This window comes from Bombyx mandarina, chromosome 04 (assembly GCF_030267445.1).
Source record: "Bombyx mandarina strain Sakado chromosome 04, ASM3026744v2".
Taxonomy (NCBI): Eukaryota; Metazoa; Arthropoda; class Insecta; order Lepidoptera; family Bombycidae; genus Bombyx; species Bombyx mandarina.
The window spans coordinates 15,247,370-15,274,350 of NC_143211.1; the positions used below are offsets into that span (position 1 = coordinate 15,247,370).

Below are 26,981 nucleotides of genomic sequence, written 5' to 3' on the forward strand. Positions count from 1 at the left end.
CATATACATGCAGATGATACAACGAACTTATCATGTAACACCGAGACTTACCCGAATCGAACTAAGGTAAGATATTAAAACACGTACAGATGAGACAGATAAAATGTCTTATTTACACTTCATGAAGACGAAAGTTCCGTCATAATATTACGTCAAACATCGAGATGTTAAGAATTATATTGCAAAAACCCGAATAATTAGAAAAACTCAGAAGTAGGCTCACTCTTTTTCGATCTTAAAGCAATCTGTCACATGCATTACGAGCTCCAATCTTCATTCAATTTGACTGCACAACTTACATAACATTCAATGCGACAAAATATTATTTTTTTATCAAATTCGTAAAAGTTTTATTTTATTCACGAGACCGTTTATTTAAGTGCATACCTATAATTAAAAACAAAAACACATCCAATAATTTTATTTACCGGTTAAGTGCAACTAGATTTTGAACATTGCGCAGGTACTTAGGTAAAATTCAATTCCTTAAATAATTTACTTAAATTTATCATGATAAACATTAAACACGATGGACGGGTGTAACTTGTTAACTTGAATAAAAATAGAAAAAAAAACAAAAAATTAAGCGTAAAACAAAAGGAAAAAATAAACAAAAAAAAAATTGTGACAAAAAATTTTTAATTCGCAGAAACCTAACAAACAATAATTTTTTCAATTCAATTTTTTTATTTTTTTCACCTCCTTAAAACATAGTAACATCTATGCAACACAAAAATATTAACTGGAAAAATAATAATAATAAAAATACGAATAAAAAAAATTTATACTCCGGAGAGTGAAGGAAGGTACATTTAGATTACGTGAAATGAATCGCGACCGATCCCCCGCGGCTGTGCTGCTTACGAAAAAGACATAATTTTAATGAGATTATTACATTTAGCCTACGTAACACTTACTAACTAACAGTTAGACCTTCAACTCAGCACATTCGACTCGTTCACTTCCGAAGCTATCGCTGTAATATTTTGAGCTTGCAACACTGAGTCGAGTATACAGTGTACACACTACCTTGCAGAGATTCAAATGAAAAGTGCAATTTCCGTCCAGCTCTATATAGATATATCTACATACATTCATTAACTATTACCTGAAATGTTTAAGCTCCGAGCAAAATTTAATAGATAATATATAATTATATTTTTTTAATTCAATAAACTTACTGATACATTACGTCTGAATGACATTTTAAGATTAAAATTTTCAAATCACTAAAGTTGAATCCTGAGGTAGTTTATTTGTACTTTTTTTTTTCCGCATATTTTATGCTTATAATCTAATATTTTTTATTTCTTCTTCATATAAAAAATCTACTTATAGATTACTTAATAACTAGTTCTATATTCCTCGAGGTAGATAATCTTAAAAACTAAATGGGCCTTGTAAGATATTACATCCGAACTTTGCTAGTCGAAAATAGATCTTACAACACAGACTTAAGAGTTTGAATGTAATTTTCTTACGAAGCCCGTGTGACGGCAGAGGGTCACCTTACCCGTAACAATCTTTGGCTTTACCATCACGACAATTCGCGATTATTGTACACTTAATAAAAAGAAATAAAATCTTAAAAACAAACTTAAACTAACCATAAGGCAAAACCCAATGCGGAACCAAATTTATACGCTTCACATAAATGCAGTGATCGTCGTGCGAAACAAATTGAACTTCTAATTAAAAATCGATAAATTTCTTTCGCATAACAAACGTTGGATCCAACTTACATATTTTGGTCAAACTCCTCATATATTACCGGAAACTCGGAATGAGAAGTGTGACCAACGTGCCTTTGTCAAACGATTGCCTTATCATAACAGCCATTGGTAGTGGGAGATCGGTCTAATATTAGAGGACTGAAATACACCAACATGACGTGAATCCTATCACACCGAATACAAACATTACAACTATTAACTTGTCCACTAATTACTTTTACATGACACAACTTAATTTAAGATAAATTATATTATTCAAAGTGCGCTGATTTTTTATAACACGCTAGTAATATTATTAAATAATGAATTATTATTATTTTTCATTAAAAAAGAAAACTTAATAACTTTACAATGAAATTGACAAATGTAATCTAAAAGTTGTACCTTTTTTTTTTTTTTCAAGAAGCCAATGTTATTGATTTTAACATGCAATGTTCTCTTGGTGCTAACGAGACATCACTGATTTAAACAATACAAGTATCAATCGACACACATAAAGGAGAACAGTAATGAATAAAAAGCTAAATTAATGTTAAAAATAAACGTGACGCATTAATGCAATTTTTATAACGTATCACAAAAAACATTAAATGTCAAAAAAGAAATCACAACTATGAATTTTGAATTCATAAAAGAAGAAAATAAACGCAAATAGAACAATATAATATAATTGTAGTTTTAAACGAATTACAATTAAAATATATGAATGCTAACATCAATTTTATTTAGCTTAGCGAGATAATATTAAATAATATGTTTATTATAACTGAACAATTGAAAACGCTTACTGAAATATGACGCCAATAAAATGGATTAACATGAAAAAAGAAAAACCCAACTCACGAATATGACGAAGCGATACGTGCGAACATCGTTTGTCTTAATAAGCCAAGTCTCGATTTCGATTTGCAGAAAATTCGAGAAGGCGCTGGATTTATCATGTCATTACATCGATATACCGGCCCTATAAGTGACCACAAGGAGAGCCACGTAGAGAAGTCAATACCTGTGACAACCTAACGTGTAAGCTATTTAGGCTCTCAAATTTCTAGGTCAGTGTATGTTCAATAATTTATCTCTCAACAATTGGTAGGTACTGTCGGAAATATTTTATTCCGATAATCAGTTTAATTTTTTTGTTTCCATACAATGTTATTTCGTCCTATATTGTTGAACCCATCCTAAGCTGTATTCAGTAGAAAGAGACCACCGCCAACCACGTGTTAAAGTCACAGACAAGAATAAAACGTGTGTTCAATGTGCGATAATTACTTACGTTAAACGCAAAAAATATAAGCCACGTTCACTCTTTACCATCATCTGTCGGTCTAAATAACATCAATCAAAGCTTATACTCTCGCTTCGGAATGAAGGAAATATGATTTTTTTTTTTTATTGTTTAATAGTGCATAATTGAAGTCCGTGAACTTTTACCACTTCAAACTAAATATCTCCCCATTACCGATATTGTTTGATGAACTGGAAATCAATACAGGCTTACCTTTCAAAAACGTAATTATTATTTCATTCATTTGTAGGGTTTGGTTTTAATCAAACAAATACATTTACATACAAAAATCTCAATGGCCTGTCTATTCGGATAAAAAGCTTGAAAATTTCAAATCAACTGTATTTTATTAGCTTCTATTTGGTATTTGTATAATGCGTAATCGTTCGAGATTATTCTTGTCGAATATCTCAACATCGGAGAATTTCCGTCAACTAATCAATTCAAAGAATTCGTCAAACAAAAAATAACAACAAATTGAATACTCTCAGTAAAATGTGACTAAAAATTTACATAAAAGGAATAATAATAGCCATTTAAAAGAAAACTAAAACGCTGTCTTTTCAACGGTAGACAAAAACTGAATCTAAAATAATAATATATAAAAGTCACTTAGCCTTGATAAACATTCGTCTATAATATATTCTATAATTGTATCTTAAAATGTAAATATAATAATAAATAAGAATGCAACTTATTCCTAAATATCAGGAATATAACACACAGACGCTACATTCACTCACGATAATAATAAATAATACAAACGAATGTCAACTTAAAATTGAAGTTATTTGGCACTGACCGTTGTAACCTAAGACCAATTATTGCAGTTGAATTTATAATAAAAGATTAATACGAGACGGAGCCCCGCGGCGTCGACTCAACAAAATATAATACAATGACACCGCAAGACTCCCACAATTTATCAATAAAATAATTATTCTCTTTCAAAAAATCTCAACTGGTTGCACTTGTAATGACTAGGAATAAAGAAGCAGTAAGTGGCCTTCTAAATGCACTACGATAAGAAACCTAACGGAATGTTAAAATCGATACCATCGCCATGAAACATATAATTATTTGGTATGAATAGTAACATCCGCTACAGGCGAGCCCGTTGCGTACTGCAGAAATGGATTTATCAAACACATTCACGCATCAGCCCTTACATGCGAAAATTTTAACACGTTTTTTTTTTCGATTTTCCCTAACTACTTAGAATCTACGGCAAATTGTACTTTGTACAAAACTGAAGCCCGTTTAAATTCAATATGTATTTAAAAAAAAAAACTGTTTGAAACCCTATTTTCGTATTTTTTCGCATTTATCTCATCGTACAAATACATACAATGTGGCAATATGAGGAAATTATCATTAAGTATACGGCCTGTTCGATATTGTAATGATTGGTTTTGTATCACAGATATATTTTATGTGTAAACTTAAAATATCTAGACTATTGTCATTATGAGCAATAAAAAAAAAAAAAACTATAAGAAAAAAATAATGTATTCAATATAAAGAGGTAGTTTTGCCACAGGGTGCAGTAACAAATGTCTCAACCTAGGCCAAGGCGATTACAACATTCTCCTATTATTTACACACACTTAGCCTATGACCATCAGTCTCAACAACATATCTAAGATTCCCTAGTTCTGGTTATTGAAATAAGGTACGTGATAACTAGACCGAGAGCACAAAATAAAACGAATATAAAGGTAACTTTTATCTCACAGTCAACTGGACATATTACTATAAATTGCATAATTAAGGTACATAAAAGTGATGCGGGCGCTATTACACGGGGTACAATATTTTTAAAACACGGTACCAGACAGATACGAGTACTGAGCAACCATTCGTAGTCACACCTGAACATTAAATTAAGTAACAATTATCGCACAATTCAAACCTTAAAATCTTAAGATAAAATTTTGAGGTAGATACTGTTTTTTTATAATATGCATCGACGAGGTAATTTATTGTACGTTTGTTACGTACCGTTCGCGGCCCGGCGAGGGCGACCAGGGACATAAGGACATCCACAAGCGCAGTCTATAAAATTAAACGTCAAAAAATTATACTCCACTGGATACATTTAACATTAAAGAGGTAGATTTACGGTCGCCCTCGCTGGCCGGAAAGTACAGAGGTAGTTCGGTTACAAGTTTGAGAGTTTAGCATGTTCGCGATCGATCTTACTGCGTGTGGTTCGGTAGTGGTCCTTGGGAGATGTGCGGCGTGACCTGGTGGCGGTGCTCGCGCGCGATGTGGCGCCGCACGGTGTTGTTGCGCGTGAAGGTGCGCGAGCAGTGCGGACACGGCACCCTGATGCCCTGATGCCGCTGCCTGATGTGGGCCCGTAGATTCGTCTCGTATCCGTATAGTCTCTCGCAATATGGGCATTTCAGTTTCTTTCCTGGAATTGTACGGCAATTGGTTTTAATAATGATCATCATGAACTTCTTCATCGTTCGATAAAGATGTTTATTTTTTTAATTCGTAGACTTTTTTTATTGCTTAGATGGGTGGACGTGCTCTGTACTGTAGCCCATAGAAATCTACAATGTGAATGCCGCCACCAACTTTGAGATATTATTATGAGTTCTAAGGTCTCAGTATAGTTACAACGGCTGCTCCACCCGTCAAACCGAAACGCATTACTGCTTCACGGCAGAAATAACTAGTGTAGTAGTACTTAGCCGTGCGGACTCACAAGATGTCCTACCACCAATAATTACGGAAATTATAATTTTGTGGGTTTGATAAAGTCAATCGTAAACATTTGTTAAGTACGTTTTTGGTGGCAGGATTCAAACACCGTTGCATCGCTAGCTACGAATGCACCATACGTCTTATCCTTTAGGCTACGACGACTTCAGAAATATAATTTTGAAGTATAATAATAGTGCATTATGCACTGTTTATTTCACACCCGACAAAGATTAATAAAGTTTTACCTACATATAGATTCAATATATTATTGAGTTATAAATTTACCGTCAGCAGTAGCAATTCCTCCAGATTTGCTGGTTATTATTTTCGTTGGCCAAATGTCGGGGCTTTGTTTGGGTGGCACCGAAGTCTCTATCGGCTTCTCATGGTAGTTGGTGCCGGTAATGGACGGCGCCGGTGGCGGCGAATTGTTGTACCCCCCACTTGGGTGGTAATCATTATCATTTTTAACCCGTAAATCTGGAATCATAATTAACGAATGTGTCATTGTTATTTTGCAAGGAAAATAATATATCGTGAGAGGTGCAACATTTCTTATTAAGCATTTTAACTGCTTTCTATAAATAAGGTGCAAATTAACAAACAAAAAATTCTATTCAGACATACTTTTTTTCTTATCGCGAAATGTATTGCTTGAATGATTTTTGGATCTTTCTTCAGCTATTATAGTTTTAATACCTTCAGCACCCTGGTCGTTTGGCAAGCGTTCCATTATTTCGTCGTTAGCGGATGCACTGCGTTCGTAGCCGTTGTTCTTAACCGGATTGCCGTGGGTCGATGTGCAGTCTGGGGGGTTCTCCTCATATCTAGCACTAGCTCCAGGCGATGAACGGGTGTCCGGCTCGTCGGCGACACTCCCGCAGTGCGATGATGAAGAACTTTGCCTGGAATTTCAGAAATGGAGTTTTCGTCATTCTCCCCTATACCGGTCATAAATGAATGTAGATGCTGACTGAACTCATCATTACCTGTAATTCCTTGTGATCGGACTCTGGCATGGAGAGGACTTTGGAGGCGCTGGTCGGCGGTGAGACGGGTGTATTGGCAAGTGGTGGCCGGAGGGCGCAAATCGCCCTATGTTTCCACCGCTATGGATGGGCAGTCCATATTGGGGCATAATTGGAGCGAAAGTGGTATTGTGGGGTTGCAGAGGGGTAGACTCTTGGACCTCACAATTCCCCGACCCTGATACCGGACTTGTCTTTATACGTGTTTGGTGACGTTCTCCAGATGATTGCTGTGTTTGTTGTTTTACCCAAGCATCCTGGGACATTTCCATAGACAGACCCTTGACCTGAAACGATATTATTTTTAAAAGTAAATTCAATAAGCCTTGAAATTGTTCGGTGTACTGATTCAGTTACATGCAGGACACTTGTTTAAATTTACATCGGAGTTGTTAAGATTGGATGGGTATTCAAATTGACAATTGTCAAAACAAAGAGCAACCTCGGCCTTCGACGACACACAATGCGTTACAAAATTTAATATTAGTTAGATAAGGTATGAATTGTAATGATTTTTGTACTGGCCTAATGATCGAAATTCGACCATATTCACTGATGTCTCAAGATTTAGATTACTTTAATATTTTTATTTATGTTTTCAACACTAAAAAGTGTAAAAAGCTAATATAAAAAAGCGGTTGATAAACAGACTAAAAATTTAAATGTACTTTGAATTTTATTATAATATTTATGTAAAATATAAGAAATTGGATAACTTAATCTGAAGAGAAAGGACATGTGAAATCCTAACTCCTTAAAAACGGATCAATGGCTTCATAGGTAATTTTACCTGTAAATTCTCGCCGCTTTTAAGAAAGCTTGAAAGGGCATCCTGGCTGACGTGTACCTCGCCCTTGTACATGAATTCGAGGAGGGCCTGCATGTTATCGGCAGTGGTAGCCTCCAAAATGACATAACAAGCGCCCGCATGGCTAGGTGGTGCCGTGTCGAATAACTCTTGAAAATGTTTACTGCACGCGGCCAGTATCACCTTATGCGCTTTGAATTGGCGACCTGAAAAGGAAAAGTACATGGTGAGACTGTTATCAATACAAACAAAGCAAATAAGACCCGTAAATTGTTCGGTCTGTTCGTCGCATTTTTGTTTCTGGACATTGAGTGGCTCGAATTATTTCATTTTGTCGAACTAATGCCAAAACTAAATACGGCCTTGGAAACACACTCTTCTGTGGTCAAGTTAGTGAGCAACGGTAATTTCTGGTAATGTGTATACTAAACAATTTAGATAACACCAAAATGTTTTGTTGTGTTGATTGTCTTACATTTTATTGCACAAAGTTATTGAACTTTTTATTCCCTACCTAAGCTGATACCCTTGAGAGGATATGTCAGCGTAACCGGGCGAGTAGGTGAGCTCACGGCGCTCAAACAGGGAGTATTGCTAATACCGGCCCTAGCAAGAGCATTGCTTCACAGAATCTACCACCGGACTGGAAACGCGACCCACTGAGAAGATCCAGCGAGAAACTCAGTGGGCTGTGTCTATGGGTTAATTTACTGGTCGAACCCTTCGTCGCTACTGACGGGTTTGGCGAGGACGATGACCTGTGCTTGAGGTACCTAAAAGCACCGTTAATGGATCGGGAGGATCCGTGATGACATATTTAGGGCGTTATTATTGAACGAGATCATGACCTAATATAGCTACCGACGTCTATAGAAAACATAATTCACCGATATTAAATTCGAACCATAAAGTTTCAATCTATTTCGCCTAACAGTTCCTCCCACTCTTAAATCGAAAAGTGCGTGCTTCGTAGATGATATAGGCTAGTAGTTTCGAATGGTATTCACAATACGCTTTAGTATCAGTAATTATGTAATTTCAATTAATTAATTTTATTTGTTTCATATTATTTAAAATGTAATACTGTTATACCACAAGTCATACGTGACAAATTACAATGGGGGTGGGTCCATTTAAAAGCGAAGGTTATAAAAAAAAAAATATATATAACTAATTTATATGTATTATCTATGGTATCTAGTATCGCGCGGTGTAGTCCCGTTGACCCTATTCTAATTTTATAAGCGTCGGTTCACATGAGACGTCTGCCGCCCACGCGATGCAATAAGCCATAAACAAAAGTCAAGGTGCCGGCAATTACTATTCAGCAGGGCTGTGCTTGTATATTTAGATCGTGTATACAACTATCGACTGTTCTCCGTTTTTCTGTATATCCACCGCAATTCGATTTAATTTTTATTTTAATTCCCATACAAGTCGCTTCGAAGGTTTCTGTAACAGCTGTCCAAAGATACGCTGAAAAAGAATGTCTTGCAACCATTAAGTTCCAAGCCACAAGTTTAACCTATTTGAAATGTGAGTTTTTTTTTAAAGGATTTTATGACCTAAGATCTTTAAGTCATGTCTTATTTTAATTCATATTCTTATTTTTATGAAAAATGATAATATGGAGTGAAATGAAATGACATTAATCAACTGGGATGAAATTGAAATGAGATGATATGGGATGAAATATAATCTCAGTAATATGGTGGTCATTTACTAAGATTTTTTCAGTGGACTTTTTGGAGGATCCCGAGAAGTTACGTCCAGCGACTTTGTTTCATTTTCCCACATTTGTGCACTTTCACAGATATTAAACAGTTAATAAACCACCGTTATTGTACATTTAAGTCTGAAGAAACACTAAATAGACAAAATAAAACAAATCACAAAACTTCACTCCTCGCGTTCCCGCCAAAAAGTCGAAATTTAGTTTTGATCCACCTACTGCAGACGAACTGAAGGTAGAAATTAAAAGTCATCACTTTTAAGTCGCAGTTTATTATCGGTCTAGCCTGATCATTCTTAATATATTCAAAATACGACCTATAAATTATATTGTAACATTGGAACGATTTTATTTATTATGACAATTTGAATTATGTAACCCTGTATACTACGTACGTGACAATTTAGTATGAGGAAAATATATTTGTTATTCAGTTGTAGAGTAAAGTGTAAATTGAAAAAATAGTAACGATGACAAAGAAACTCGCATATTAGGTATAGAAAATCATCGAAGTGATATTTTGGGGTTCCGGAGTCGTGCAAATCAATTTGATTCCGTTTTTTTATTTGCTTATATGGGTTAACGAGTTTACGGCCCACCTGTTAGTTAAATGGTCACCGGAGCTCATGGACATCAACAAATGCCGACACACACTTTGAGACATGAGTTTTAAGTGTCAGTTTGATAGTAAAACGGCTAGCCGACCCCTCTAGCCCACTGAGTTTCTCGCCGGATCTTCTCAGTGGGTCGCGTTTCCGATCCGGTGGTAAATTCTGCGAAGCACTGCTCTTTCTAGGGCCAGTGTTAGCAACACTACGGCTTGAACCTCGTGAGCTCACCTACACAGGTTAGGGCGAAGCTGAAATAGCTTCTCAATGCTATCAGCATAGGTAGGAAAAAAAAACCCTTTTAACCGAAACGCAATATTGTTTCGTGGCAGAAATAGGCAGAGTCGTGGAATCTATTTGTATGGGCTCACAATGCGCTACCATCACTACTTACACAAATTATTTTTATTTTTGGGTTTTATTTATGTTACACGATATTATTCCTTCATCGTGGAAGTTACTGGTGATCATTTATTATGTACGTATTTCAATAGAAAATTTATTATTATTAATTAAATTTTCTAGAACGGATTGCGTTATGAACCTAAAAAAACTTGACAAAATTTATACGTATTACGTACGAATAGTATTTGACATTGTATATTTTCAAAAATCTGCGGTTTGAATAAGGAAGCGAAGAAACAATATGAAGTTTTTTGTACTTGTCCTGACTAATTTATTTTTACTATTCCACCGTACATTTACTACACATTTTACATTCCACATGAAACCCCTGATGAACACTGAAAAGAATATTCAATTCATAGGACTGATTCTACCATGGTAAGGAGCAGCATATTGCGAGCGAGCACTTTCGCAAGCTCTATTGTCTTTTTCTTTTCTAGATCTCTCTAACCTTTTTATCAACTATATTACTTCGAAAATCCAGTCTAGAAAAAAGGGATAAGCACTATTTGAGTCTAATATTTCAAGGTGCGCCAGTGGCATGCATGTTAAGGTGCCTATTGGCCCTGGCACCCGCTTAATATCACTTCTAACATCAGCTACGCACAAAGAGCGATAAAAAAGATGCGTATCTATTACGTAACTCACGAATATTCAAACATCGCGACGAATTGTCGATACTAGAGCACGCTTGTGCTGTATGTTCATCTACTATTATTACACTATAGTTATAATGGTAGGTATATCTAGTTACGTCACTACGACGAATAGAGCGGAACAAAATACTGATGGCCTTGTACTCAAGCCGTATGCGCTATTAGGCTGCGCACATGCAATGCGATTACTCATACATGTTATATCTATATATTAATACGTGAAGGAAAAACTTTGTATCCCCTTTTACGGAGGAGGAGTATGAAATTTCCCACACTTATAGAGAATATAGAGAAGGAGTGCAGAATGTTAATAATTTTTAAAATTATGCCTAAAACATACATTAAATCAATAAAAAAAAACATTACACGCACTACCATGTATTTGACGCACACACGCATGCATACTATTTAATTTTATTGTCAAACTGTTGTTCTTGACGTCTGTGATCAAATTTAGAATCAGAATAGATTAAATATTGTTTGTCTTTATTAATATTTTTCTATAGTGTATTCTTGGCGAAATTTGTGATTATAGAAGTATAATAGTGTTTGAAAATAGAATCATAATAGTTTACAAACTTACGATTTCAATTAATTATAGTCGAATTTCGACTACTGCGGGAGCACTAGTATATTTTAACACTTAAATTGCATTTGAATCATCGGCGTGCGTCATACATGTTTTGTTAAAATCCAGCTTTTTTTACCCTCAATCTTTGTAGCCATGAGCCCAATGCTAAAGTGAGGTTATGTTTTAGAGAGAAAAGTGTTTTGAGTTTGAGCAAACAAATATAATGCAATTTATGTTGGACTTATACTGAAAACACGAATTACAGAACATAAATAAATATTACAGTAGTAAATTTAATAAGCGCTTATATTATTACTATTATTATTGGGGCTTTTTATGTGATACCGTGGTGCAACAATTACAACCCTTAACACTGTACAATTTTTTTCATTATTTTTTTTCATTAAATTCTTATTGATACATTTATTCTTACGATGCAATTTATTTAAATAATTAATTCGATTCTCTCTAGAAATAGATACAAAACGTGTAAAAGCGATTTTTATCAAAATTAGCTCCTACCGTGTTTCATGTAATGAGGCAAAAACTTTATATTTGTTAAATTGACCTAATGTCACGAGTCTCTGGCATCTCAAATATCTAGCAATTTGATAAAACAATGACTCAGACATACGAAAAACGGAGGAAAATATTAATTGCATAAAATTAATGTACAAATGGGGCAAAACAGCGATTATAATAACTTTAGCGTGTAAATGAAAAATTAAATATGTAAATAAAAAATAAAAATTAATGTAGCACGCGGTCTTTAAATTTGAATATATTAAATTTATTTGCGTTGAAATATTCAATTTAGTGAAATCACTCATTAGGTTCAGTACTTGCATCTACGAATTTAACTAGTATTTGGGATGGCTATTGGTATTTATTCCGTTATCGGTATAGGAAGCAATCCCGCTAGCAAAAGCCTTTTTAAAAAACTAAACTGACTTCAGTCGTAGTCGAAGATAAGTTGAACTCTCATTACGTGGTTGAAGTTACCAACAACAAGACTAATGAAAGACGATGGATCCAATTTGGAAGATAAAAATGTATTTTTTGAAAATACACTCATTAATAAAATTATTCGACGACAGACTTCTAGACTATATTTACATAAGATGCATTATATTTATTGAATTTATCATTACCCTTACATACACCCTTGGCTTAGCGTAAGTTGGCTGGCTACTAGCAATGAATAAGAGTGTCTTAAGAGTTAGTTAATATTATCTTTTTTTTTATCTACATGGGTGGACGAACTCAAGCCCACCCTGGATAGTAGTTACCGGAGCCCATAGACATCTAGAACGTAAATTCCGCCACCCACCTTGAGATATGAGTTCTAAGGTCTCAGTATAGTTACTGACCCTTCAAACCGAAACGCATTACTGCTTCATGACTGAAACAGGCAGGGTGGTGGTATCTACCCGTGCGGACTCACAAGAGGTCCTACCATAGTATCATAATAGTAGGTAGCGGCTATGTTTTGCCTCTAATTTAGCTGATATCCATGAACGATGGCGATTACTTATAATCCTGCCATAAACTAATCAACCTTAATAGCAAAGAAAAAAATAACGAAACAAACTTTTGTTATTATAAATATGAATTGAAAATATATTGCACAATTTCTAGAGTGAAAAAAAATTTTTTTGAGAATGAATAATCAACTGCTTTACAATAAATTATAACAAGCTTTCGTCACTGGAACTTGTAGATCAAAGCTTTTGATAAAATATTATAACACAGAGGTTAGACGACATACCTGAATCACCAATTATTGTTTGTTTGTTTTCTGCTTTGAATATAACTACAGACTACTGATGTGATTTATCTAAGCCTTTCTTTCTTACAAGATAAACATTTATCCCATTACAAAACTAGTTTGCAGTTTATCTCATGACGATGCCGGATATAAAACAATAATAAAATAAAACATTTGCAAAGTGAAATCTGATTTCACCTTGCAAATGAGCGCTATGACATGTCCTTCTTGAAACGAGGCTTGTGGAGAGTATTAAGCGGTAGGCAGCGGCTTGGCTCTGCCCCTGGCATTGCTGAAGTCCATGGGCGACGGTAACCACTCACCATCAGGTGGGCCGTATGCTCGTCTGCCTACAACGGCAATAAAAAAAAATCGTTTAGTTTAAATTTAACACGGATCGAACTAAGCAGTGAAACCTTATAGCACTCAGGAAATATCATGAAAAGGAATTTATTTGCGAGTTTGATTGTGCATAGTAAAAATTATTTTTGAACAAAAATTCTTATAGGAAGTGTAAAAAAAATTACGGAATCATCTCGAACAACTTCTCACAACATTCTCCTTGGATACTACTGTCTTGAAGATAGACAGCAAAGTCTCTCGGGACCAAGAGATCGCATGTACAATTTTGATGCGACTATAGAAAGATGTACTCAACAAATGTTCACGCTTGACTTCCACGGCGGAGGAATAACATCGTATAATAAAAATCAAACCCGCAAAATTATAATTTGCGTAATTACTGGTGGTAGGACTGCTAGTGAGTTCGCGCGGGTAGGTACTATCACCCTGCCTATTTCTGCCGTGAAGCGTTTCGGTTTAAAGGGTGGGGCAGCCGTTGTAACTATACTTGAGACCTTAGAACTTATGTCTCAAGGTGGGTGGCGCATTTACGTTGTAGATGTCTATGGGCTCCAGTAACCACTTAACACAAGGTGGGCTGTGACCTCGTCCACCCATATAAGCAATAAAAAAAAAATATCATATCATTTCAAATAATTCCTCGTCGCATCGATAAACGCAAGTGTCCGGAAGCCCTTACGCAAGAGGCACAGCACGATCGTTCCGCTCGCACAAACACCGCCCACAGATCACATTCAAAATACTTCCTCATATCAACCGTTTTTCTTTGCATTATCAACAGTTTTAGAACAATCACTCGACATAAACAAATGGTATCTTATTTGCGTGCAGAGTAAAAAAAAATCGCCTTCATTACTAACTACTGAAGTTGCCTGTCTATTTAGAGATAAAATACACTTTTATATCTCTTTTTAATGGGCTAAACAGCTCATGACTCATCTAAAACTATACTGAGATCTTAGAACTTATATCTCAAGGCGGGTGGCGCATTTACGTTGTAGATGTCCATGGGCTCCAGTAACCACTTAACACCAGGTGGGCTGTGAGCTCGTCCACCCATCTAAGCAATAAACAAAAAATAATAATAATAATTAAGTGATTACCAGAGCCTATCCTATACAGCCATTACAAAGTGAGTGCTCCCATCAAATTTGAGACATGAAGGGCTTGAACGAGTATGTAAATATGATCCCGCAATAGTTCTGATAGTAACACTGGTAGATTAATTCGGAAAAGAGGTGTTCGAAGTGTTATTGTTAGATATATAGAAAAAAATAAACTGGCATTAAAAAGTCTTAATATTGTATGTGAATGTTTGAATTCGTTGAATTTCGGTCTATTTCGCTGGTTCGCGTTCTGTATAATTTCGGGACCGCTCGTTCTATGTTTATTTCGACATTCAACAAATAGTTATGTTTACGCGGAAACGAACAGTGATTTCGAATAATACATAAAATAATCCAGTTTCAAAACTTCTAATGCTACACCAAAACTGTATTTTAGTTTCGGAAATTGAGACTTAAAAAATTAATACGAAGTCAAACAGCAAATTTCTTTTCAATTCTCAAAGATAAGCAATATCTTGGTTTATTGAAATGTTAAATAAGAATCTCTTTTTTTTAAGAAAATCACTTTTTTAATTTTTGAATCGAACAATCTTTGGCCACGTTCAGAGAAGGAAAAGTTATTTATTATAAAATGGTTTTTGATGCAATTGTTATTTTAGAACTCGATCAATGAGGCAATCTTAATTTTTTGAGTAGAGTACGCATCCAATACGCTTAGTTAAGCAAGGATAACGTGACAAGGAACCGACAAGGGTTGCCATACTCAATTTAAAAAAAAATCCCTTTATTTATTATGTAGTGGAACAACCTTTTTTTTGTTTTTATTATCAGTCTATATGAAGAGATTGTTATTAGATTTTTTTCATTATTTGTATTCAAGGTTCCCATGCTAAAAGTTTTTTGGCAACATTTTTTTCTACAATCTCTTTAGTTGTGTTTAGTTTTCTTATACTAGTATAGGTTGTGAGTCATGGGGCTGACCATGAATAGCAGTTGAGTTGAATATACGACTAGGAATTTTAATTGAAGATGTACTGAGACGAAACGCAGTTGAAAGACAAATTTTAACGTTTCTAATGCTGGTAGCCGAAATACAAACATAAAAAAAAATACGTAATTATAATAAATATATTCAAAACAATATTGAGCGTACAATAGTGAAAATTAAAACGTATCTGTATTATAGTTTTTTTCAAACAATAAAAATCGGAAAAATCATTAATTTAGTCATATTGGATAAACGAAAGACTCAAACAATTTTTTCAGTGCGGCATCCCTGCACGCGACCGACATTGGTAACGCAGCTTGCAACACCGCCGCCATTGGCCTCATTTTTAGACCCAGTAAACGCTTATCTTGCATGTGTGCGTTCGATTTTCGATGGTTTTCAGTAAATTTGTAAATGTTTATTATTATTCTACGAAAAAAATTAAACAATTTATTAACAAAGACTGTATATAAGTTAAAATGATTTCTAATACTACAAAATTGTTTAAGCTTTAAAATTCGAATACAATTTTTTTTTTAAAAGTAAAGCTGTAAACAAAAACTTCAAAGAACAAAAACGGTTAGAAACAGTTTTTGTTTTTTTTTTTGTTTTTTTTTTCAAATTTCGAAGATGACAACATAATAGCAATTTAAATGTTGCATGCTGACCTACATTCCTATACAATTTATCGTTTACTAAATGAGCGCGTCGTATGCGAGGGCCCCAGTGGCCATTGCAACGAGACTACGCGTAAATAGGTCATCGAGCGACTGAATAGATTATTATTAAGGATGAATAAGAACGGTCTCGTCGTACAATAGAAAAATAACAGAATATACCATACCTATTCTGTTATAATATATTTATGATTTTAAATTATTCCTTTTTCGGAGAGTACTGGTTTTTCTTAATGTTCTTTTTTTGTTCTTGTTAACTTCACATTAACGATGTTGTAACGATAGAAAAGTAGAGTTTATGGGTTGACAGTTTATTTATCTTTTTATTCATCAAGCAAAAACCAAGGTCAAGTTTATTTAAGTATATTATTAATTTAGTATGTTAATTGCAGCTTAATAAGATCTTCCTTGATTAGTTATTGAATCTGTCTTAAACTCTAGTATTTCTAGTCTCTAGTATCTCTAGTTTTTCGATTCTAAGCACGTACGTCAAAACTGACTGATTCTTATAATACGTTTATTACTTTTCTGTACTGTTCTTTTCTTTTAGTACTTTTCTGTTTTAATTAAAGAAAAAAAACTGAATGCAAATTGTAATATGAATTTTTTTCATGGGCATATCAACCATTCTTAAAACTATTAATCCGAAGTAAAAAAACCTTTGCATTTCTGTTATACATAAATCAATACCGTTACTCTCTCTCGCATTTCCTGAAATATCCGCAAATAGAGGTGCGGATGCGTGAATTCGACGCGAATCTCAAATCAAATTGAAAACTCTACCTACCCGTAGGCCCGGGCGGATGCAAGCGTAAACGACATCAGCCCCCCGCTCGACTAACCCCATTTCCCCCCTCGCTTAGATGACAACGCCGCTCGGAGGGGGGACCGGCACCCCCTTTTTCAAGGTCGGGCGAAAGTTCGCCAGAATGGGACAGACATACGCATCCCCGGGGAAAGTGCAGGAGAATAGCGGGACAGAAAATCAATCTTGCAGGCTGGGGTGGGTAACTAGGTGAGCAGTTTCGATTTTGTGCGTACACCGTATTCGTGTTAATGGATGTTGCAATTTTAATTTGGCTGCGTGATGGGCGTGCTCTGAGCGACGTTTGACGTAATGTGGATCGACTTATAAGCGGTAATGTGGCTTATAATAAATAATTCAACTTATAGTGTGATCTAATCGAATTAGTGAACGGAGACGAACCTAGTTTAGTGATTTGAGATTTACATAAATTTTACTTACTTTACTGGTGGTAGGGCGTCTTGTGAGTCCGCACATGTAGGCACTACGGCCCTGCCTATTTCTGCCGTGAAGCAACAATGCGCTTCGGTTTGAGGGGCGGGGTTGTAATGTACCCGTTGTAATGTACAATCGCGACTCACAACTTATGTCTTAAAGCGAGTTACATTGTTGATATCCATGAGCTCCAATGGCCACTTAACAGCAGGTAGGCTGTGAGCTGGTACAACAAGCTAGGTCAATAACAATATTTTTTAATAAAATTTAAACAAACCTAAAATAAATTTTGACTTACAAATGATTCGATTTACAATCGTGATTTTTCTATTAATTATTATACGTAATACTTCAGTGTTAGAATATGAAAGAAAACACATTTTTTGTCGTTATTTAAATATTCGAAGTTTTAATTACAACATCCAGATCTGTTTCTAAGACAGATGTACAATTATTTTAGAAAATAATTAAGTAAATGTACCATTGAGTAAAGTTAATTTAAATTTCAGTTCCGAATGTAACCCAGATTAGTTTGGTCTGGAGGCCTAAGGGCTAGGCCGGCTTATCGGCAAATCGCATGTTGGAGTGAAATAAAGCTGAATAACCAAATAGAATCTAGGTTTAGATATGTAGCGCAGCCTGAAACATTTCATGAAATTGAAATAATTAATTATTTGTTCCAACTCATTGAATAAATACATACGTGTTCTTTTATTTTTTATTTTTCAAATAGACTTGGAATCTCGGGTCTTGGTTCTTGTGGCGTATACATTTAAGTATGTTGTTGATGTTTTCACGTTTTTTTATTAATGCCACGAAGAATTTTATATTCGAATTCGAGGGTGGGACAGGCGCTTTTGAGGCTGAACCTAATGTCTCAAGATTTATTTCTTTTAAGGAAAGCTTAGCGCTACAGCTTAGCGAAATTGACAAGGTCTCATACATATAATAGTAAGAATATACGGTAACCCAGTCCAATTAGACTACACACGTGCACTGGGATAAAGAAAATTAACAACAAGAGCACGAGATGTGCCACTCACGATGTGTTAGCCGCTTAATACCAGGTGTGCCATTAGCACATATCTTCAAATAAAAATATAAGTTGCTTTTAATCAATGAAGATACTATGTCGACCTTCAGAACAGTTCTCCGTGTTCCAAAAATAATACTATGTATTTCCGTGCATACCTTCGGTTCAGCATGGCGTTTCCTCATTTACGTTTTATTTTAAAATTTCATTTTGTGTAAGCTATTCTTGTTTTGTTTCATACAAGCTTTCATTATAGCAATAGGTAGTTAAAGAACAAATGCTTATTTTACAGCATCTATATATTAATACGTGAAGCTTGAAGAAAAACTTTGTATCCCTTTTTACGAAATTTGCGCGGACGGAGGAGTATGAAATTTTCCACACTTATACAGAATATAGAGAAGAAGTGCACGATGCAAATTTTTTTTTTAAATAATGCATAAAAGATACATTAAATCAATAAAGAAAACATTACACACACTACATAACATGTATTTGACGCACACAAGCATGCATACTATTTATTGTCAAACTTTTGTTCTTGACGTCTGTTGTCAAATTGAGAATAGATTAAATATTGTTTGTCTTTGTTAATATTTTTTATAGTGTAGTCTTGGCGAAATTTGTGATTATAGAAGTGTAAAATACAATCATAATAGTGTACAAACTTACAATTCCAATTAATTATAGTCGAATTTCGATTACTGCGGGACCTCTAGTTGTTAGAATTAGGTGTAGTTAGTTAGTTCAGAAAAAATCTATCGAAGCTTGAAATCGACTTGCCCTCCCCTTCAAGTATGGATAGTGTTTTTTGGACACAGAACACCTAAACTTAGCACCCCATTTCACGCCTTTTAGCTCAAAGGCGCACTTGTGCGTGTTACACATTTAAAAGCTGAATCCGTTCTAACCCTTTCGTTGCACGCGTTCCACAGCTTTGATTACCGAAACAGCTCAATCATAATGACTACCCAATTTTAAGATCAAAGGTACCTTACCCTTTCGCGGAGCCCCAATCAATAGCATGCATCCTCCACCGAAAGGGGGAAGGGAGGGAATTAACGCAAAACATGCACAACTACACAAAATACACAGGCCTCCACAGGTAGGGTTGGCTCGTGTCCTCGAAATCTCTGAATCGTGTATAAATTAGATACGATTTACGTCACATTCAGCCTTTAAATATATTTAAACATAACTCGTCGTTAATGTTATTCTTAGTCTTAGAAACCCCTTTGGTATTTTTTTTGGTCTTAATAGTCGTTCTTGAAGAGGTGCAAATAGACAGCCAGCCCCAAGGTAAGTGGTTACCACCACTCAGGGACATTAGAAGCATAGCAAATTCCTGTAACCTACTGTCACGTAATTAGCGAGTTACTGATTAGTTTGATCACACTGGCTTTATTAATATCCTACGATAAACATTTGTGACAGCCCTACAGTATGGAGGGTGGCTTTGTTTTACGTATAATGCATTCGAATATAACTCACGGGAGGGGGGAGGCTTGGGGGTTGCGGGCACACCCTCTCCCACCACAGAAACACCTTGATTTTTTGATGGTGAGGTACCACGATAAACGATTTTATGCCCTCGAAAGATTGCAGCCTGTATTTTATTGTTATGGTTTTAGTAATAATATTTACGAACGTTTATTTCAGTCGTGATTTCGGTGTGCTTTTTAAGTATTAGAGTATGGTAGATACTTAAGATGGGTGTTAAGGATCTCTAAATCCCCCTCCAAACAAGTTTTCATTCTCGCCCACCACCGAGCTTCACTTCATCGAGCGATCGCGAACGCATATACATCTTTAACGATTACATACATTATCTACTACAATATTCAACCTCATTATTATTTGTTCTTCAGTTTTTATCTTTTAATATACTTGTAAATACGAGCCAAATCGTTTCATTGAAGAGTACAACAAGACATCCAGCAAGGAACAATGGGTGAGAATTTCATGTATTTATTAATGAATTTTACTGTAAAGTCGAAAAATGTTAATCCTCATTTTCTAAGTTTACGAATTTCCTTAAATAACCGTATGAAATTGACGCTGTTTTCACTGAAGCCTCGACTACACGATCGCGTTTACAAACCCGCAAAACCTCTACGAAGGCCCTGTGTTACAAATAATCTATGAACTTTTGGAGCTTTCGTAAATTTTTATCACTAGTTAGCGATGGGTCATTAAGCGTGAACTTTATATTATGTTTCCAGTCAAAAGCTTACGCAAACATTTCAAACAACAGTTTTTATTGGAGTATGTGAGTAGGATAGCTCATGGTTCACTTGCTATTAAGCTCTTACTAGAATTTATAGACGATTACGGTTACCGCCTCTTACTTACATGAAGTTTAATCTCAATTCTATGCCAACACTGCACCATAGAAATGACCTTTTTTTTTTTTTTTTTTTTTTTATTGCTTATATGTGTGGACGAGCTCACAGCCCACTTGGTGTTAAGTGGTTACTGGAGCCCATAGACATCTACAACGTAAATGCGCCACACACCTTGAGATATAGTTCTAAGGTCTCAGTATAGTCACAACGGCTGCCCCACCCTTCAAACCGAAACGCATTACTGCTTCACGGCAGAAATAGGCGGGGCGGTGGTACCTACCCGTGCGGACTCACAAGAGGTCCTACCACCAGTAATTACGCAAATTATAATTTTGCGGGTTTGATTTTTATTGCACGATGTTATTCCTTCACCGTGGAAGTCAATCGTGAACATTTGTTGAGTACGTATTTCATTAGAAAAATTGGTACCCGCCTGCGGGATTTGAACACCGGTGCATCGCTAGATACGAATGCACCGGACATCTTATCCTTTAGGCCACGACGACCTGTATCTATTCCAATAGCCCTTTTAGACAGCTTTTAGCTAATGTTCTACTAAACACTTTGTGTGTGTTTTTTTGCACGATAAATCAGTAAGTAATGAATAAATTGTAGTTACATGATATAGCTTCCAATTTTTTCGCTTGTTCTCGTTCAAATACTGATTTAAACCTCACAGTTTTAGATTTTTAATTGTGAAGCGTGGAAGCACGTTGTAGCTATCCATTAATTTGCAATACAAACGCAGATACGATGTTCAATATTTATAACGTTTTGGATACGATATTCAATATTTATGACGTATCGACAATAATTATCATAATCTGCGGGGTTTCCAACGATAAATTTTACAATAACATCTCGAAATTCATATTTTTGGAACTGTTTTGTCATCAATTTAATAAGTTACTGAATTATTTATTTTACAACTAAAAGTTTTCATTATTATGCGCTTTCAAGTCGTTTTGAGTGACATACGACCGAAAGCACCTTGATGCTTGCGACTAAATGTTATCTTAAGAGAGGGAGAGCGGTATAGTATCGTAGTTCACTAAGCTAAATAACACCTTGTACCGCTATTTGGTTCTAGGTTACGTTACCCTTATCACGACGTGCATTATCATATCTGATAAGCGCCTGAAGCGCTATCAGCTACACGCATGTTTCCTATATACGCATCTAAGTTCAATAATCTATATATTAATACGTGAAGCAAAAACTTTGTATCCCTTTTTACGAAAATTGAGCGGACGGAGGAGTATGAAATTTTCCACACTTATAGAGAATATAAAGAAGAAGTGCACAATGCTAATATTTTTTTTAAATAATGCATAAAAGATACATTAAATCAATAAAGAAAACATTACACACACTACATATCATGTATTTGACGCACACACGCATGCATACTATTTATTGTCAAACTTTTGTTCTTGACGTCTGTTGTCAAATTGAGAATAGATTAAATATTGTTTGTCTTTGTTAATATTTTTATAGTTTAGTCTTGGCGAAATTTGTGATTATAGAAGTATAATATACAACCATAATAGTGTACAAACTTACAATTCCAATTAATTATAGTCGAATTTCGACTACTGCGGGACCTCTAGTAACAATAGATGTTTCATCGACGATGAAATTTAAAACGACCCGTCTTTACTTTAGGTAATTGAGAAATAAACACATTTATTTTGCAACAACAGATATCAATTATTATTATTTTTGTAAATTGTGTTAGGTTAGTGTACTGTTAAGAGCCCACAAAAACACTTCGCTTTTTATTTAAAATAATTTAATTTACATTAATTAATGTCTGCACTGATTTACATCCGCATTCTCAGTTGCAGAACTGTACTAGGCGTGGTCTGAATATTGACTGACTCTTATATTTGGAAAATACAGTGGATTAAGTGAAATTACTGGAACTGCAAGATGTCGTATAAGAATAATAAAATTACGAAGAAGATGAAACATCATTTTGCTGAATGCACCATGTGTACATACAAATAAGGGTTATAACAGTACGAATTCAAAGGGCACGGTTCATGTAATGTTAAGCTGTTACCGGACCACAAACATCAGAACGTAAAAGATGCCAGAGTTAAGAATTGAAGTCAAAGTACTCATCATGCGAGCTCACAATGTGCCTTAACATTTGCTGTTTCAGTTCTGCTACTACAAAAGAAGCTCAGCCACTTTTACTAGTGGTGGGACCTCTCGTGAGTCCGCATGGGTTGGTACCACCACCCTGCCTATTTCTGCCGTGAAGCAGTAATGCGTTTCGGTTTGAAGGGTGACAGCCGTTGTAACTATACTTCAGACCTTAGAACTTATATCTCAAGGTGGGTGGCGCATTTACTTTGTAGATGTCTATGGGCTTCAGTAAGCACTTAACACCAGGTGGGCTGTGAGCTCGTCCACCCATCTAAGCAATAAAAAATACTTATTTTCTAAGTAACAATTTTATAACATTAATTATTGTGTGATTATTGTTTTTTTTTTCGCACTAATTCAAACTACGTATCTTACGTTTTTATCAGCTATATCTAGAACTAAACATATCTGGATACATTAACTAGTCTCTTACTTTTCAATCTTCCCTCTAATCAATGAATTTTTTTGGCATATAAACATTTTCAAGCAAATTTTTTTTCTGTTCAAATCATTATTGCTTCCATTTAATTAAATTAGCAATTAATCTTAATAGCTCCCTGATAGTATTCACCTTAGTTTTTATAGCTTTTACGATTGTTTAAAACAAAATTCCGAGTCTAAAAGCAAAAGCTACATCGACAACAATTCCAATTTATAACATTTACATTACGTTTTTTTCTTTTTCTTTCTTTCTGCCACGATCTTATGTTAGTAAACACAACTTCGATATCTTTGTAGGAGGTAGGTACTTTCAAAAATCCACAGTGATTCCGGGACGAGCTGCTTCGCTGAAAACTGTGCCGGTTACCGTATTTTATGAAGCATAGGCAATATCCGAGAATAGTTTCTGTGTCGTTAGTTCGAAAACACGAAATCGGGTGGCCGCGTCGGGGGGTGGGAGCGACACACATAGTGAAGCCGGTCGATACTGCCTGCTCGTCGCTGCGTTCTAGCTCAATCCAGAAAACGCATTGAGTTGAAATGTATTCGAACAAAGACAATGAACGGGTCGGCTTGTTGGCTTTGCTTCAATACGAAAGGGTTGTCTCGGTTAATTGAAATTTTGGCATGCTTCATCACTACATAGTATAAAACAAAGTCGCTTTCTCTGTCCCTATATCTGTCTGTCCCTATGTATGCTTAAATCTTTAAAACTACGCAACGGATTTTGATGCGGTTTTTTTTTAATAGATAGAGTGTTTGAAGAGGAAGGTTTATGTGTATAATAGCATCCATTAAATAGTGGAGAAATCTATATATATAAAAATGAATTGCTGTTCGTTAGTCTCACTAAAACTCGAGAACGGCTGGACCGATTTGGCTAATTTTGATCTTGAATTATTTGTCGAAGTCCAGAGAAGGTTTAAAAGGTAGATAAATATGAAAATGCTAGGAATTAAATAAAAATAACAATTTTGTTTTTCTTTTGATGTGTCCCCCGTCGGACGGATTCCTTTTGCTTGTTTTAAGTCTATTTTATACAAAAGTTTAGGTCTTTTATTTATCGATTGAGGCACTACGAAGTTTGCCGGGTCAGTTAGTTTTAAATATAAATCGAACTTTACCGAATTGAGTTAAGCTTCAGTTTTTTATAGCAACATCCAGTGAGGCATACGTTTGTATTTTTTTCATTCGTCGTAGGGTTTTTTTTCTATCGTTTCAAGAATACCTTTACAGAAATATGTGAGCTTGGTAGTAATTACTTTGTGCTATTTATTTATACGCCGCGATTTTTTTACAATAATAATTATGGGAAACATTGTCGTATAACCTAACCATTTACCAGTAAGACGGGAAAGCGTCTTGCACCACCTTACCTATTTTTGCCTTGGACTGGTAATACATTTTGAATCAAAGTTCAGAATTGCCGTTATATATTATGCCGTTATAATTAAGACTAAGACCTCATGCCTTGATGACAGCATTTGCGCTATCTTGCCTTTGAGCTCCCGTAACCACTTAACACCAGATGGGTCGTAAGCTCGTTCACCCATCTATGCAATAAAAAAACCAGGACACCGTAAGCGGCTTCTTCTGAAATAAGGTCGTAACGAAGATACGGTCAACGATGCGGAAAACGAGATACAGCGCGACGGTAAGTGGGGGCTCAGCCTTAGATGCTCTCCCGTTACAGACTCGCCTCGCGCACGGAGGAGTGTCAATGATTTGTCCAATTATATGTTTATTCACATTCCGACCGTATTATTCAAGATTCACGGTGAGATAAATTGAAAATGTTCTTGCTGATATTTTTTTAAATAACATCCAATTTAATTGCTGATCTGTGAATTGGATCAGCAATTACATATACCATAATATCTTTTACAGTGCATTTAAAAAGACAGGCTGTATCTCGACAAATTAAATTAGAAAAAAGAAAAAATATCACAACTATTTTCCAATTGCACCGAATCTAAGAAAATTAATCACCAGAAAATAACCTAATTCCGTAATTCACACTACGAAACCAAAGATGTAATATTACTTACTATGCACTATTGATAAAAACCTACATAGAAAGAGACATTTTTGTAACCGGAACCTGTCGTCTATTCATAAAATTCTATTCAAGAAATAAAATAAGCATAGAATAAGTGTAATTTAATGATACAACTTGATTCACGAGAACGGGTTTTCATAACTAGTTTGGCTCCGAAGATGGAAACATCTGGTTATAGCAAAAAATTCGATAATACAATTTCTTTGATAGTACAATAATATTTAAACAGCTATATTTTATTTATAGCAAGTTTTTATATGGGAAATCGTGTTTAAGAAATCGATATTAAATTTAAGCTCATGTATTTTTTGCATTAAATGAGTTGATTTACACCCGGTGAAGTCGTTGCTGAATCTACTACAAATTACCACGTAAATTCTACCACCCGCCTTGAGATATTAACTCGACTGTCAATCTTGATTGGTTAACCCTTAGAAACAGCCCACTGAGTTTCTCGCCGGATCTTCTCAGTGGGTAGCGTTTCCGATCCGGTAGTAGATTCTGCGAAGCACTGCTCTTGCTAGGGTTTGTGTTAGCAGCGTTGTCAGGTTTGAGCCCCGTGAGCTCACCTACTTGTTAGGATTATGCTGACATAGCCTCTCAAGGTTATCAGCTTAGGTAAGAAAAAACTTGATTGCTTCGCGGTGGAAATAGCAGCATAACATGGCTTATAAGTGCAGATCATAATAATATCAACAAGAATAATTTAAAACTCAAGGCCTTGGGATCTACAATTCTTTAAGCCATATTTTCACTAGTAAAATCATTTTCATTCCTCATTTCGTTCATCTATGCGAATTCAATAATAAGCTACATACTCTTCTATATAAATCCGCACAATTAAGTAAGACATTCGGCTGAAAGAACGTTCACCTCGTTTTAAACAAAGCAGCCGAAAAAAAGTAGCGTTGCCACGAAACTCAAATTTCTAATTACGTCGTACAACACCCACGTTATATTACACAAAGACCGATAAACGTAGTACAGAGAAGCCAGAATCGTTTCAACTATAAGCCTTCCATTTGTGAAGACGACCTCGACGAGTGCAAACTTCCTACCGCCCACGACCGCCGCCCTGCTTCCCCACTCCACCGTCTGCGTCTAGCACATGAACGCCGGCTTCGAAAATTCAGGGATAACTAGCTCGGGTGCGCGTCACGTTGCTCCATTTAATAAAATAAAATCCGAATATTAAACATGTAGTAATAAATTGAGCAAAATAATGAGGAATCTTTTTATTAGAATCAACTTTTATTACAATTAAGTAATGTTGAAGACAAGACTGATGGTACATTGAAAAAT

The 26,981-nt window shown here is 35.4% G+C and overlaps 1 protein-coding gene across 2 annotated transcripts in view; it reads right to left on the minus strand.

Moving 5' to 3' along the window:
- Positions 1–620: 620 nt before the first annotated feature.
- Positions 621–26,981, minus strand: part of LOC114248122 (zinc finger protein chinmo) — a 69,029-nt gene continuing 42,668 nt past the window's right edge. For both annotated transcript variants that reach the window (XM_028181249.2, XM_089727141.1), the window contains exons 3-7: positions 7,555–7,778; positions 6,726–7,051; positions 6,436–6,641; positions 6,022–6,216; positions 621–5,440 (exon numbers count right to left, since the gene is read on the minus strand). In XM_028181249.2, coding sequence (XP_028037050.1) covers positions 5,220–5,440; positions 6,022–6,216; positions 6,436–6,641; positions 6,726–7,051; positions 7,555–7,778 — 1,172 coding nt within the window. In that variant the 3' untranslated portion in view covers positions 621–5,219. The remainder of the gene's footprint in view (positions 5,441–6,021; positions 6,217–6,435; positions 6,642–6,725; positions 7,052–7,554; positions 7,779–26,981) is intronic.